Source organism: Coffea arabica, chromosome 1c (genome assembly GCF_036785885.1).
Source record: "Coffea arabica cultivar ET-39 chromosome 1c, Coffea Arabica ET-39 HiFi, whole genome shotgun sequence".
In the NCBI taxonomy this organism is placed as follows: Eukaryota; Viridiplantae; Streptophyta; class Magnoliopsida; order Gentianales; family Rubiaceae; genus Coffea; species Coffea arabica.
The window spans coordinates 57,969,982-57,985,063 of NC_092310.1; the positions used below are offsets into that span (position 1 = coordinate 57,969,982).

Consider the following 15,082-nt stretch of genomic DNA (forward strand, 5'->3'; position numbering starts at 1 on the left):
TAGCACTGCTTGTTAAATGTTAATGTAGTAGTATTTGTAAAATTGGTGTAGAATACGGAAACGCCCCCCACCTCTCAATGTTGACAAGGATTCCCATTTCCATTGGTTGAGAAGCCGAAGAAATATCCGTCTCAGAGATATTCCCTATATTAATAATTACTATCATTTTTATTATGTTGACAAATAAAAAATTATTATTATTATTACTACGTTAAAAGATTGGTATTGGTTGTAGAAGATCTTGACAGCGATCGGGTCTGGAGTTTAGTTTTTTTTTTTTTGTTAGTGAATGTGAAGTAGAGGTGTCAAAATGGATGATTTAGGCGGGTTTGGGTTGGGTAAAATGGGTAATGGGTATAAGTGAGTCAACCCATTTATACCTATTTTATTAGATGGGTATAAATGGGTAAGTCAAAAAATGAATTGGATAACCCAATTACCCATTTATAACCCATTTATTTTAACTTTTGTAAATTCATTTAAATTCATTTTTGCAACCTAAGTTATTAATTTATACCATTCTTTACACCAATCATTAGTTTTAAATATTTACTTATAATGCTCAATAAGCCTAATTATCAACTTTTTTTCATCCGTATTCTATGTTGCAAAATTACATACTATTTAATAATTAAACAACAAGAATATAAATTTTTGAATTAAGTACTATAAAAGTTAATATAAAAACTTAATCCAAAAAATTTGAACTTCTAGCATTTTTTCATGTATAAATTTAAAATTTCATTTTAGAAAAGTAAGAAAAGAGGCTAAAACTTGTCATAAATTGGTAATGCTGAAAAATGAGCAAGTTAACAAACTAGAATAAAATAAAATGATAAGATAAAACTAACAAATAATAATAATAATGAAACAAAATTAGTTAACATCATGACAAAATGAAAAATTTGAAAAAAAAAAGGATGGGGAAAGAGAGGAGATTTGGGGGAAGACAATTCTAAATGGGTTTGATGGGTTATCAAATAATACTCATTTATTAAATGGATATTATTGGGTAACCCATTTATATCCATATGCAAAAATTTAAGATACCTATACCCATCTATTCATGGACAGGTATGGGTAAATTTAGGTAAGTGGGTTTGTTTGACAGTTATAACGTAAAAATACCCCATCTATTCATGGACGAGTATGGGTAAATTTAGATAAGTGGATTTGTTTGACAGGTATAATGTGAAAGCAACGGCACGAAATCATATTTTGTTTGGGCTTTATCAACTACTACTACAACTTTATCAACTCGTTCAAAGTAGTAGTCGTCCTGACAAATTAGTAAACTACTGTCTAATTTGCTTGAGAAGATAATTATTGCTTGTAAGCAACGGGCTTAATTGCGTGCAAATTTTACTAGGCTCAATCTTAATATGACCGCTGAATAGGAACGGCCACGTCACGTCTAAAAATTGGCATCATTGGGTACTCTCTCGCAAATGTTTGGATTGTAAGTTATTTGAAATATTTTTACTGTAGCACTTTTTGTGATATGATGTATGTGAGATAAAAAAATAATTGGGAAGATAAAAAGGTGTATTGGAAATTGTAATGGTGATGTCAGCAAATATATTTGGTCAAATAATTGGCTGTCCAAACACACTCAACTTACATTTCTTACAATTGTCACTCGCACATTCACATGCACCAATAGTACAAAAGGAAAAGGAAAAAAAAAAAAAAAAACCACCGACATGCACCTCGGCTTTTATATTATTATAATACATATTTTTCTTTTTATTTTAGTGCAATACCCTCGACAAAAGCATTCGAAGTTTTTGCATGCACACCCCATTTTACGATGAAATGTCAAAAGAAGGAAAACAAAAAACAAAAAAGCTAGGAAATAAATCATCCCCATTTTGCACGTAAAACCTTCCCTCTTTAGCACGTAAAGCCTCCACAACGAATGCAAAAATGTACAGGTCCACATTACATGCAGAAGTTTTTGCATGGCGCTGCCGACTTTTTTTTGGCATTCTTTGCTAGACCAAACGTGACGAACAATTGAAAGCAAACCAGTCGGTCGGACACTCCTTTCTTCGTGCCAATGCCGCACGGGTTCGCTCGTACTTGACGTACTTGTACCCGTAGCCTTGGGTAATTGCCTTACCGTCCGTTGAAATTGTCAGTAACTCTATGTTCTAAAAATGTTTGTCATATTGAGAAAATTAAAGCACATTTTTAATCTTTTCTTTCGATGTGCATGCATGTTATCATTCAAATTCAAAATTTGAATTCGTGAAGGTATGATGATTAAAAAAGAGAAGTACAAATATCGCACTTGAACCACTGTCTCGTTGAAAAGTAAGATCTCCGAAACATGATAAAATAATTGAGGCTGAGGGAGTATTTCGTTTGTTTGCTGATGGGAATTTGACAAAACCCGAAATCCAACTTTTCCTAAGAAAAAATTTGGGGCATTTTCGCAAGGGACCATTACTTCAGATCAGAAGTTATTTGGATACGGGTCTCACAACAAGCGCGTATGGCTTCTAGTGATTGCCGCCCCATGTAGAACGAGTGCATATGCTCCGAATGCACATTTCCATGTCAATCAACAAGTTGGCTTGTTTGCAGGGAAAACGATAAGAGTATTGGTCCAAAAATCTGATTGAACCATTTCGGCATTTGCAAAACGATCTGATTGAATTTGCGTGGAAAAATTTCTCAATCCAACTCATATCAGTTAATCATAGGAAATTTTGAGATTATATGCACATGCAACTGACTTGTATCGTCTACTCCTCTTTCCTGAAGTTCGGTTTTCGCTTCCTCTCTTTTGTCTCGCAATTAGAGACAATTGAACACAGTCAGCTGGGTAGTCTTTAAAGATCGAATTTTGTACAAGTGATCCGGATGACAAAATGTTGAAATGCTCTTCGAATGAAGAAAAAGCAGAGGGTATTTGATTTGCTCCTTTGGGGTTCTTCTTTGCTGAGCGAGCGTAGGCTAATAATAGGGTTCGAGATACCATTCCTGCCGTTCAGGAAGAAATGCTCGTGAATTAAGATACAATTAGCCAAATTAAGTTTTGTCATGCTCCGATAAATCAGGTGAAACAAATAATGGCAGTGAAAAGCCATGACTCGCCCCACAGGCGCTGGCACGTTCATCATGCATTCGTCATTCCAGCCAACAAGACTTCCAAACGACCACTCCAGATATTAGGGACCAATGCGCGCAAATTTTTATATACAGGAGAGAGAAGTAGGCAGAGCTCGGAAGTAAACATCTGTAACATTTTATATTATTACCAGAAGGCGGAAGCATGCCTGAAAATGCCCCCAGTGGTATCTGCTAACGACAGGAAATGATAATTCCGGACTCTATGACTTTAAGGCTGCAAACGAGTCGAGTTTTGATCTAATCGAACCGTGTCTTGACTTAATTTTATTGAACTCGAATTCGAGCTCGACGAGCTGACAATTTGAACCTCGAGGTTGAGCTCGAAAAAAATAAAAATTAATTATTTTATTTTTTTAAAAAAAATATATAATATATTTTCTTAATAAATAATACTCCCTTCGTCCCATAAAGTCTGTCGTACTTTGGAAATAATGCTTTTTATGCACAGTAATATCAACTTATCTGTAAGCTCCTTTGTTCCAAGTATGCCCTTTATATTTCACTGACTCGTCCAAGAAACAAATGGGTCAAAGTGGGACCCATAAAAAAGCACTCCATTGTTTCGACTACAAAAAAATTCATTTCCTTACCAAAATCTTCTTCATCCAAGAAATGGGTTAAAGTGGGACCCACCAAAAAGCAATCGTTTGTTTCGGCCACAAAAATCGATTTCCTTATCAAAATCTTCTTCTAGCGGATTTCTTCTCCATTATTTTTTCTCCTAGTAGAATAACATGCCTTATTATTTTGCTCGTTTAGTTTTTTGGTCAATCTAAAATTATTCACCTATTTTTACACTATTTTCTTGCTTTCAAAATGAATTTATTTTGTGAAAATTGATTATTCTTAACAAATTAGTGTACATGAAAATAATTTAAAAATTGAGAGGTTTTAAAAGAAAATCACTAATTAAGTCATCTCGATATTCTATTTATTGCAAAAAAATCGAAATTATCATCTTGATAACAAAATTAGTCTTCAATTGAAGTTTGAAAGAGCCATACACACATTCTTGGTGATGAATTTGGCTGGAGTCAGAACCAAGAATTTTGCCGGAACCGGAAGTCAAACATGGTACAAGTTGGGTCATTTGGATGTCCTTTGGGACCATACATCAATTTGTGGGCTAACTAGCACATGCATTGTCACAACATTAGTGAAGGGCAGAAATGGGACTTCATGGCTTAAAATAGTTTGAAATGTTAAACATGACAAACATTTTGGAACAACCCAAAAAGGAAAGTATAACACTTTCAATGGGACAGAGGGAGTAAAATATTAAGGATATATATGTAATTTTACTATTAAAATAAAAAATATATATTTAAAATAAAATTATATATACTTAAAATTTAAAATATATATATATATACTTGAGTTCGCGAGCAACGAGTTTAATATTTTGAACTCGATTTCGACTCGAGCCAGGTCGAGCTCAACTCGAATTTGGTTCGTTTGCAGCCCACTATGACATCAGAATACATAATTACTAGTATTGCAACCCGTGCTATGCACGGATTTATGTTTAACATAATAATAATAATAATAATCTATATCTATATAAATTTGAGAAGGGGTTTTCAACAACAAATCTCCACATACCTTTCCATTCCCAATTCCATTTTTCTAGTATTTCCACATTTAATTTAGTCCATAAAATACATTCCTTTCAACTCCCACCGAATATACTACTGATATTTAGTTACTTTTCAAAATCATTTCATCATGTAAACATTATCCTTTACAATTGAAATAACTCATTAATATATGCGTGTTCAGCACCATTTTAAGTCATTAGTGTGCATGTCTTTCAAATCACCATCACGTTTTTGTCTTTGAACTAAAAAAAACATGTTTCTCATTGGCATGCATCAAATACAAATTTCACTCCAATTAAGACTTCCCAAGACCATAATAAGAGATGTTCGTCTTTGAATTCAAGACGTTCTAATTGGCTTGCATCAAATATGAATTTCACTCCAATTAAAAATTTTCTAAAACCATAATAAGAGATAAAAACATAGCATCCTTCAACCACAATAGTTCATTGTTTCAGCAAAAAAAGAAAAGGACAAAAACCCTAGTATTTCATCGGTATCTATCATCTCTTCCCATTGCTTATCCGATCTATTCATTTCTCATAATAGTTTATCGACATCTATCATCGCTTCTCATTGCTGCTTGCCCATATGTTCATTCATAATTTTCGTAAACAAAAATAGGAATCTATCATCTCTTTCAACTTCCTTACAGTATCCATTTTAGCCATCTACTTAATTTCATCATAAAACATACCCCTTACAAGGTTAAATATTTTTGAATACTTGCTTACATTCAAAGCATTAACATAGACAATATGTTTTATGAGTTATGCAAAAATTGTGGACAGCCATGTCGATCTCATTTTGCAAAAATGGTGTGTATCCATTGTAATGACATAGTGCACGCTATTGTTAGGTAATTATTGTCATCTATCTTTAATTTTAATATAATTTTCTGTATCGTACATCATATTGTACCTTGATTTTCAAGACAGACATGCACGATTCATATTTCGTTTTGATGCTTTTTTATTTTAGAGATTTCAAAAGGAATGTATAAATTATTTATATGTATATATTTTGATGCAATATTATTTGCAAACTTTCTAAAAAAAAGATATTTCTGAATTCTATATGCTTTTAATCTAGGAAAATGGAGGTACATTGTTCGACCAACACATTAATTCATGCAAAAATCATGCCTTCTCATTTGTAAACTAACTCCACAGAATTCAACAGAATTAATTAATCCCCCAATATTGGTGTTTCGTACATAGAGTTGATTGGTGTAAAGAATGTTCACACTTTCGTAGAAGATTATCAAATCGAATGCAAAATGTTGGTATTTCTTTTACTTATCAAATTAAATATTTAATTAGACCCTTATTTCACTCAATTTATGATATACATTTTTATTTTTTCTTTTCAGGATTCGACTTGCATCAAAAGTTGTAGTTGTAAATAGTGGAATGTTTTTATCATACTTTGAATTTTTGTTACAAAATTTCATTTTTTTAACTATATATTGATGTGCCCTAAACTATACGAACAATTACATAAATTTCTTACTCTTTTTAAATTCCTCTCTCGATTTTAATTTCTTCCAGTACAGTACGAGTGTTTAGACTAATAGTAAATGAATTATTTATATTAGTTACATGAAAAAAGGTTTAAAAAAATCAAAAGAGGGCTATTTTAGTATATAATTTATATTTTACTTATGTACCTTATCTAAAACTTTAACACATATTAAAAAATATGAACAAAGATCACAAAAATATCTAAAGAAACACTGAAAACACTCCAAATATAACTTGTTACCACTTTCTTCTATGTTTTTTTTTTTTTTTTTGCATCACTTTCTGTTAACATTCCTCTACTTTTCATTATCCTTTTTCTTACCTTTCTAACCCAAACTTTCCACATCCCTCCAACTCATTTCTCTCCTACAAACTCTACCTTTCTTTTATTCTACCCTACTTCTATCAAATTATGCAATCTCTTACCCAATTTCGCAACCTATTACCTCATATCCTGTTACTCTCTATATATAGTTGTAAATAATTACCAATTTTTCAACTGGCTCTTCAACAAATGAGTATGAGTATGCAATTTTATTAACTTTAAATGGATAACCCAATTAAACACATTAATTAGTGGTTATTAAATGGATAGATTGGAACTACTTATTTAGACCTAATTAAGTTAGACGTAGATTCAAATTCATTAGTAAGCAAATTTAACTCACTACAAATTCAATAATTTAACTCCTATTCTTTAATTTTTATTTTTCTAATTTTTGTTAAATTTTATCCTACTTCCCTTCTCCCTTTCATCAAAGTTTTAATTAAGTCTAAATTGATTTTTTACATTTACACCTAAATTATTTTGAGATTCTTGTAGAGTGACAAAATTAAAACTCCTTATGATGACCACTATTGGTTCTTCTGTGTAATTTTTGTAGGTAAAAAAATATTTATTAATGCAACGTGTTCTTATTTTTATTGATTACAATAATATCTTATTTTGTTGTTCAAAGAATATGGAAGAAAAAATAAATTAAATTTTGCAATGGATTGTAAATATGTAAGATAACTAATATCATGTAAAACTATATCCATTTAACTCACATAAATCATCCATTTTGATAGTTTCATCCCAACCCACAATTAAAGCTCCCTTGACTTTACTCTTTCAAACCATATACTCCTTTTACTATTTAGGATTTATTATCTTATTTTTATCCTTCCTGACCCTATATTCCAATCTTTCTATTCATATTATCATTTAGGATTCATTACCTCACTTTTTAAGTTTTTCTTTTTTCAAATAAAGAGTTAGAATTATAGTCATGAAGGTAAAATAATTGGGTATAATTTTGAAGAAATACTACTATTTTTTGTGACAATATTCAAGATAATCGTTAAAACAAATATTTATTTTAAATTTTTTATAAGCACTCCAAAAAAATAACCATTTAAATGCCCATTTTATTAATTTAAAATTCATATCAAAATTTTATTTTATGTGCACTCTCTGATGTACGCATTATGTGCGAAATTATTTAGATGCAGTTTTGAGTATGTAAAAAATTATCTACATGACATTGTATGTCAGAATGTTTATTTTATTGGTTGGAATCATCGTCTAATAGGACAAGTTTAAAGTTAAAAAAAAGTAATTTAGTTTGCAAAAGGTAAAATGGTTAAAGAATAGCTATAATTGGATATGTCATCTGAATGCTTGACAAATCTACGTGTATATATCTCAAAGAATAGTACTAAAAAATTACTATATAACTGATTAAACAATGGAACTAGTCACATTATTCCTCAGATTTAACAAATCCATCTTATTAATCAAGGAATAAAATGGACTAAAGCAATAAAGTTGTAATGAGATGAATAATTTTAACATGAGACTAATTAAATTATCCAAACTTATTTTCTTTACTTATGAAAGAAAAAAGGGGTTAAAGTTTAAAAACAAACTATAAACGATTTATTAAATAATCATTTTAAGTGGGAAAGAAAGTTTTAAATTTTAAATTTGAATTGTCATAAGATTAGTTGTAAATCACGCTATTTTAAACTTTTTAATTGAATTTATATATTAAAATAAATAAAAAATCTAGAAAAAAATATGAGAAATTTGAAAGCCATCCAGAAAACCTCCACTAAAACCTTCCCTACAATAGATATAGATATAAATTGTCGACTATAACACGGGAAGACATGAAGTACAAATAACTTCGTATACCCTACCGCAGAATCATGAACAGTCAGAGCTTTCAGAGGCTGAAAGAGATCATTTCATGAACACCTCTGCTATGATCCGTCTCCAATTTACATGGGTACACCAATATAAAATTTAGCCCAAGAAAAACAGCGCTAGGAGAATAGTAACTAGAATTTAAAGCCATAAAGCGGCAAATGAAATGCGGAATTAGGAACGTTATTAAGATATCTGACTCTAGCCAGAAAATTAATCGGATAAAGAGACTCCTTTCTTGACTTGCCACGATAGGGAATTCCTCGTTCACTTAACAGAGGCAGGGAGCAGGAGAAAGTCACTGCACGAGCATTCTTCCATGAAGGAATCTGTTTGGAACTGCTGCATAATCTCTGTGAAACAACTCTATCCTCCTTGATAACCAACTGCAAGCTTTGGGAGGGATCTCTTGCATCTTGAAGCACGACCTATAGAAGGTAAAAAAGACAGACTTTTGCAGTACCGCCTACGACATGTTTTGGCGTCCCACGTGTTTCACATTCTCAGGGAAATCACTATCAGGTAATTTTTCCTCACATATAGAAATTTAAGAATGAGAAAACAAGAAAATGAAGCTATAAAGAAGGTGCCCCGAGATCCTCTTCTACCTTGTCGTTGCATCTCTTGAGACAAAGCAGTTGATTCCGCAAATGTAAAACCTGGCACGAAAATTACCAAAATGAAGAATTTTCCAAAATTCAGTAAGGCTAGTTTAGATTGTTCATGTCATTCGATCATCATAATCAATGAGTTCTCAACTTCATCCACTAAAAATAATTTATTTAATGTTAATTTGCCGAACTTTATCAATGTCTCATGTGCATGCATATAGGTGAAACCCTAGCCAATGAACAAGGCAAACAGCTCTGGCTGTAGGTTAATGGGAACACTTATACTCAGCCTCAAGCCACGGGCTTTTCAGCAAATACATATCACAGTAATCTGGCATAAGAAATGTCATAACAAGATCAACTCCCAAATAGGACACAAAAATGACGGATACGTTTATTTAGAGTAAACACAAATCCCTCACCAGAAATGGGAAGAACAATAGAATGACGAAGGATTCAACATGCACAGGTATATACTGTAACAGACGAGGATGTTACCTCTTCTTGAAGCATAAGAGGGAGATTCTCAGTTGACAACAGACTACATATTTCCTGCAAAACCTTCTCCTCTCTAATTCCCAACCATGTTTCTGGAGGCAATGCTAGTAAAAGAGCCGTCAGAATATCATTGCTATCTGGGTGCATCCCTTGGCAACTATCCAAACTAGAGTTGCAGCAGTTCTTTGCCAGAGAAGGGACAAGCATATCAATTTCTTGCTGTCCATTGCCACCGACTACCTTCCCAGACACCACTGTTACAGTCCTGTCACCATTAGCTCTGTAGGACCTCACACACGTTTCTCGGCAACAAAACCGATCCGATGAACCGGTTTTCCCTGCCAAAAGGCCTGCACCTTGGCAACAGACACGTGCTGCAATATTTGGCAAATTATCCATGTGACAGAGTGTTGGTTTAATCCTGCAGATAGATGCTCCAACAGACAAAAGATCAGTGACATGCTTGTACAGACCAGTCTCCTGCACTTGTTTCAACACCTCTTCCTGCAATATTATAATGCAATAGGTTCAGCAGATAGACTTGACACACTTTTATTGGCTCTAGGTCATAAGGCCAAGAGAAATGTTGAGCAAAATACCAAACCACATCCTCTGCAAACCACCTAAAAAAATAAAGAAAAGGAGAAAAAGGAAGAAGAAAATCAAAGATGAGGACCTTCATTGCAAGCCTCCCTCTCTCTTCTTCACTTAAATTTTCAGAAGCATCCTCTTGTCTACGAACTTCGGCAACCCAATTGATGAAGTCAGCAAAATTAGGGGGCAGAGATGAAAAAATCATAGAAATGACATCTTCTATGCCCTTCACAGTATCTGATTTCAGCATCAGTGGAACCTCCTCGGTCAAGTACTTTGCAATACTGACCCAACTTTCATGTTTACAGCTCTACACAAGTATATGACAGTATAAGCTACATAAGCAGCCACAGAAAGTAGACAACCAAAGGGGAAAAAATCATGGTGACGATAATTCAAGAATGAATGTTAGATCCACACACAATAAGATATTATCAATGTGATACAAGCCTCTTGAATCATACCAGCGTATAAAGCAATCCTGGAGCTCTTTGCAGCCTGGATATTAGCATGAACCTGTGAAGTTATTCAGTGATCAAACAACAGTTTACGAAATAAATTTGAAATGAAAAAAATAAAAGTGGAAAAAACTAACAAAAAGAGGACTGTTGGATGTGATTATATGAAGCACTGAAGAATTAGCTTTGAAGATATAGCATTTACTACACCAAGTGCTCCTTCCAAAACTTGTTCTTTTACAAAGACAAGCTGATGGAAATTAATATCAATGGGAATCAATAAGGTCAAAACCCCCAGTCAGCTCAGTCTCGAACTACCAAGCATCTTCACTTCGCATTTATCCAGTCATGCATGCACAAATTTGCACAAGTAGCATCCAGATCTTTAACAGAAATAAATATCCATGCATCTAAAATCTCTGATCTCGAAAAGTTTGTTACACAACTCACCCTCAAGAATCTATACAAGGTCCCTCGTTCAACAACTTAGACCACCTTCTGTACTAGAGTTCTCCACCCTACATTGTCTACATGGCATATCACTTCTAACATGTAAAAATGGTGAAACTAAAGCATCCAGCTTTTCATCACAACTGCCTATCTGAGAATAGGATTTTATAGTTATATGATTGAAGTATAAAGCTGTCATACATACCCTCTCTGCAATCCAGTTTCTTCATCCACAGTATTCATGGCTTCCCAAAGCAAAGAGAGTGGAACCCAGTGAGGTGGATATTTAAACCGTGCAACATCTAGAATCAGTGCCATGTCCCTTTCAGCATGATAACCACCAATAGGTGAGAAATGACCTGTTCCAGTCTTCAAAAAGGCAACAAAAAGTTAAATAAATCATTATTGGAGGCACAAGAGAGGAAGAAAGAAAAGATCCAGCAGGACTGTAAAGCTCAAAAAGAAGAGTAAGAGTTAACAAAGCCACATGCCTTCCATTGAGAAGCTAAGAAGAAAGGCAAAGAAAATATGCAAGAGATATCTAATTCAACCTGACATACCACATGTGTTCCTAAAGGTATAAGTATTACCCAAAAAAAATGCAGCTACATGTATTTCTAACTCAGTTTGATGGGTATTCAATGGAACATTATATTTGAGACAAACAGCATATTCTTGATATAATAGTTTCACAAAATTCACTTGTGTATTTATCACCTCCAATTTGTGACCTATCTCAATATATCTGCAAGGAGTAAATAATTGGCGACTACACCTATCACTATTGACTGTTCTGCAAATCCAAAAGGGTTGCAGGAAATAAACCATCAGTTCCTGCAGAATCTGGAAGACATGCCATCCAGAAACCAACATATAATTCACGTTCTGTCCTTCTGTTTGGTTAAAGCAATTAGAAAGTTAACTATTACACTCATACCCCGGATAGCAGACTCTACAACCTGCTAGAATTCAACATCCCAAGTATGATGGAGCTCAAATATTTTAGCCAAATTATCCTTTGATCAGATTTATCATCGACCATTTCTTCTATTAGTTATTTTTTCTTTTTCATTTTCTCTTTTTTGGCTGGGGGATAGAGAAGAAATCAAAATATACGTTCAACAAATGCAAAGCATATGAGACAAAAAAAAAATCCTACTAGCCACAAAATCAGGGAAGGAAATAACTACCTGCTGGAAGGTACCCCTATGGTAGGATGAGATCACATGGCAATTATCCGAAGTGGAACAAGCCCTAACATATTTACGAAAATCATCAACAGTGCTTTGATTTGTATGAAAAGCTACAACTTCTGCTCCAGCACAACAAGCCAAACAAGCTACCTTCCCAAAAGAAATGCCATTAGCTTTGACCTTCTCTAATGGCTCACAACAATCCAACATAGATTCATCAAACCATCTCCAAGGCCCTGAAAATTCAGTCTAATAAGCCCATAATAGAGACACTAATCAAGAAATAACCAATAAAAAATCACAAATGCAAACAAACACTCCAAACTGCATTTTCCAAGTAAAAAAATCTGAACAGGCCTAAGCAACTTTTAAAAATCCAAGTAAATAGTAGACAGGATGATTTTCTCATCATCAGAAGAACCTGCTTCTGCACATTATAAGCGCATATGGTGCATATATTTACTTAAGAAGAATTCCAATCAGCAAAAGAGCACAAAATGAGGCCTGAAGATCAGTTACCAATCCAATAAGAAACAGGAAAATCAATATGAAAACAACCATTGCATCAAAAGTATATAGCTTCCCACGTAGGAAAAATGAAATTAAAAAAAAAAACAAACACTGCAGATTGGAAACATTAAAACACTGAGAACATTTTCACCAACTTATCCAAGATATTTATCTTCCGGTGAATAAAAGGATAACATTAATCCAAAAATCAGTTCATTTCACATATAAGCTGATATTCACGTTCCCAGGTGCTTTGTAGAAAACAAGCTCTTCAGAACATGAGAAGGTATGCAAAAGCAATGGTAGAAATGAACCAACCTGTCACAAGCAACAGAATTAGCTAGTAGTTGCATTAGAAGATAGTTTAGAAGTTTACACATCGTCTCATCAGTTGTAAAAACAAGAGTTACCTTTCCATTTTCTACCCGGATCAATAGCAAGGGCATTCAAGACCATAGAAAGGCTAGCCAAACCACAGTAAGCGGTTTCAGATTGTGTCTGAAAATATGAAATCAGCTTAAAAAAACCTTCCATGGTTCCATTTTGAATCCCCTCCACAAAGAGTTGCTGCAGTTTGATAACAGATGCAAGTACTTCAGTGGCTTAAACAAGAGGGGACAAAACACTCCTTGTCTCTTAAATTGGGTGTAAATGTTTTTGGTGTACCAATATAAAAAACCACAGGAACTTTCCCTTGGGAATTCATTAAAGAGAATCAAGGATAAATCACCGCGTGTGAAAATTTGAAGTGAAAGACTTGCCTCCTTGAAGAGAACAAGTATTAGTTGTGTTTTAGCAGTATCGCAAAGCAGCCATAGCACATCAAATGTAATGAAGGTTCTCGTACATCAAATGTAGTGATTAAAGGAGTACTATCGAAATCACAAAAGCCCAAAAATTCGGAAAGTGTCATCAGAGGATCCGATTTTGCAACTAGTAAATAGTAGAAGAGCTGATGTGGAGACAAATACCACCAGTTCCACCCCAAATTTCCCCAAACAAATCAACGATGCGAACCCTGCGAATCATCTTACAGCAACATATATCCGCAGTCGCCCGTAACAACAATTAACTTTTCCCCGTACAGAATTGCCAAAATTCAAGTTCTAGAAACTACCTAAACACAGTTTTACATTATAAGATCAACTTTTGTAAGACAGAAAAACCAGAAGATAAACATGGTTGATCATGCCAATGCTCTGAAAAAAGATCAAAGTCAAAAAAAAAAAAAAATTCAAAAGCGTATGCTCCAATAATCCGCAAGAATTAATTATGAAGTCAGCACAGAAGATAGACTGACCTTTCCCTCGGAAGAAGCGAAATCAATAGCAGGAGGAGATGGGAGGATTCGCCTATACAAACCCGCCATTGCCATCTTTCAGGGCGGTTGCAACGAGAGCATCTAATCTACTCGCAATCTATGGTGATCGTTGTGGGGACTTAGGGTTTTGCAAAATTTTTCTCTAAACGGAAGGAGATTCGCCGTTACATACCCGCGTAAACTAACCGTTTCAAAAAGGTGAGAATTATGTAGATTTAAGTGACTGGGGAGACTTCTTTCAGGAAAGAAAGGAGGGGGGGAGGGAGGGACCGGGGCCTTGGGGAGCGCGTCTGCCTTGTTTGCTTTTGTTCTTTTATTTGACCGGCTCTTTTTATTGCCCGAAACAATTCTCCGACCGAGTTTGGAAACTGTATTTTGCTGCCTTCGTGCCATAGTTATTGTTATGTTTTCAAGATCTCAAAATAAGTGTTATCATTTTAAATTTTGGGTTAATTATGTTTACTTTCCTTAAGATTTGACCATATTACCAATCAATTCCTGTAATTTGTCCAAATAACGGTCTCACCCTTTGAATGAACAAACGTTTAACAAAAAACCCCTTAATACCGAAAATGCCCTTTTTGAGGTCATATTGCATTAAAAAAAGAACATATTTTTATTTATTAACCTTCAAGTAATCCAAAAAAATAGAAAATTTTTTTTTATTATTTTATAAAAATCATGTCTTTGCTTCCATAATTAGTTTTGAATCAAAATTATTTTAAATCTTAAAAATGAATATTAAAAATTAGATAAATTGAAAGAAAAATAAAAAAGAATCAATTATTTTAAATCCTCAAGTATGGTTCGAATTTGTGGTTCAAGGCATGTTACGGAGAGCACAAGGCATGTTTTCCTCAATTTGAACCATACTTCAGGAATTAAAATAATTTCTTCTTTTTTTATTTTTCTTTTAATTTATCTAATTTTTAATATTCATTTTTAAGATTTAAAATAATTATTAATTCAAAACTATTTATGGAAGCAAATATATGGT

The 15,082-nt window shown here is 33.5% G+C and overlaps 1 protein-coding gene across 2 annotated transcripts; it reads right to left on the minus strand.

The window, feature by feature from the left end:
* Window positions 1-8,351: 8,351 nt before the first annotated feature.
* On the minus strand, window positions 8,352-14,386 carry LOC113714776 (glutathione gamma-glutamylcysteinyltransferase 1). Of its 2 annotated transcripts, XM_027238848.2 has the most exons (9): window positions 14,065-14,386; window positions 13,175-13,331; window positions 12,252-12,490; window positions 11,267-11,430; window positions 10,618-10,669; window positions 10,236-10,463; window positions 9,560-10,063; window positions 9,059-9,109; window positions 8,352-8,878 (listed from the first exon to the last, which is right to left on the minus strand). In XM_027238848.2, the coding sequence occupies exons 1-9, from the start codon at window positions 14,137-14,139 to the stop codon at window positions 8,585-8,587; spliced, it is 1,764 nt and encodes a 587-aa protein (XP_027094649.2). In that variant the 5' UTR covers window positions 14,140-14,386; the 3' UTR covers window positions 8,352-8,584. The 2 variants fall into 2 exon arrangements, with proteins under 2 accessions (XP_027094649.2, XP_071938305.1); XM_072082204.1 differs by lacking the exon at window positions 13,175-13,331 and having other exon boundaries at window positions 14,065-14,204.
* Window positions 14,387-15,082: the final 696 nt, after the last annotated feature.

Excerpts from the sequence above, each read along its gene's own strand:
- LOC113714776 (XM_027238848.2), bottom strand. The coding sequence starts at position 14,139 with ATGGCAATGGCGGGTTTGTATAGGCGAATCCTCCCATCTCCTCCTGCT. Across the intron at positions 10,064-10,235 it reads GAGGGAGGCTTGCAATGAAG|GAAGAGGTGTTGAAACAAGT; the intron begins GTCCTCATCTTT and ends ATAATATTGCAG. Across the intron at positions 8,879-9,058 it reads TCAAGAGATGCAACGACAAG|GTCGTGCTTCAAGATGCAAG; the intron begins GTAGAAGAGGAT and ends TACCTTCTATAG.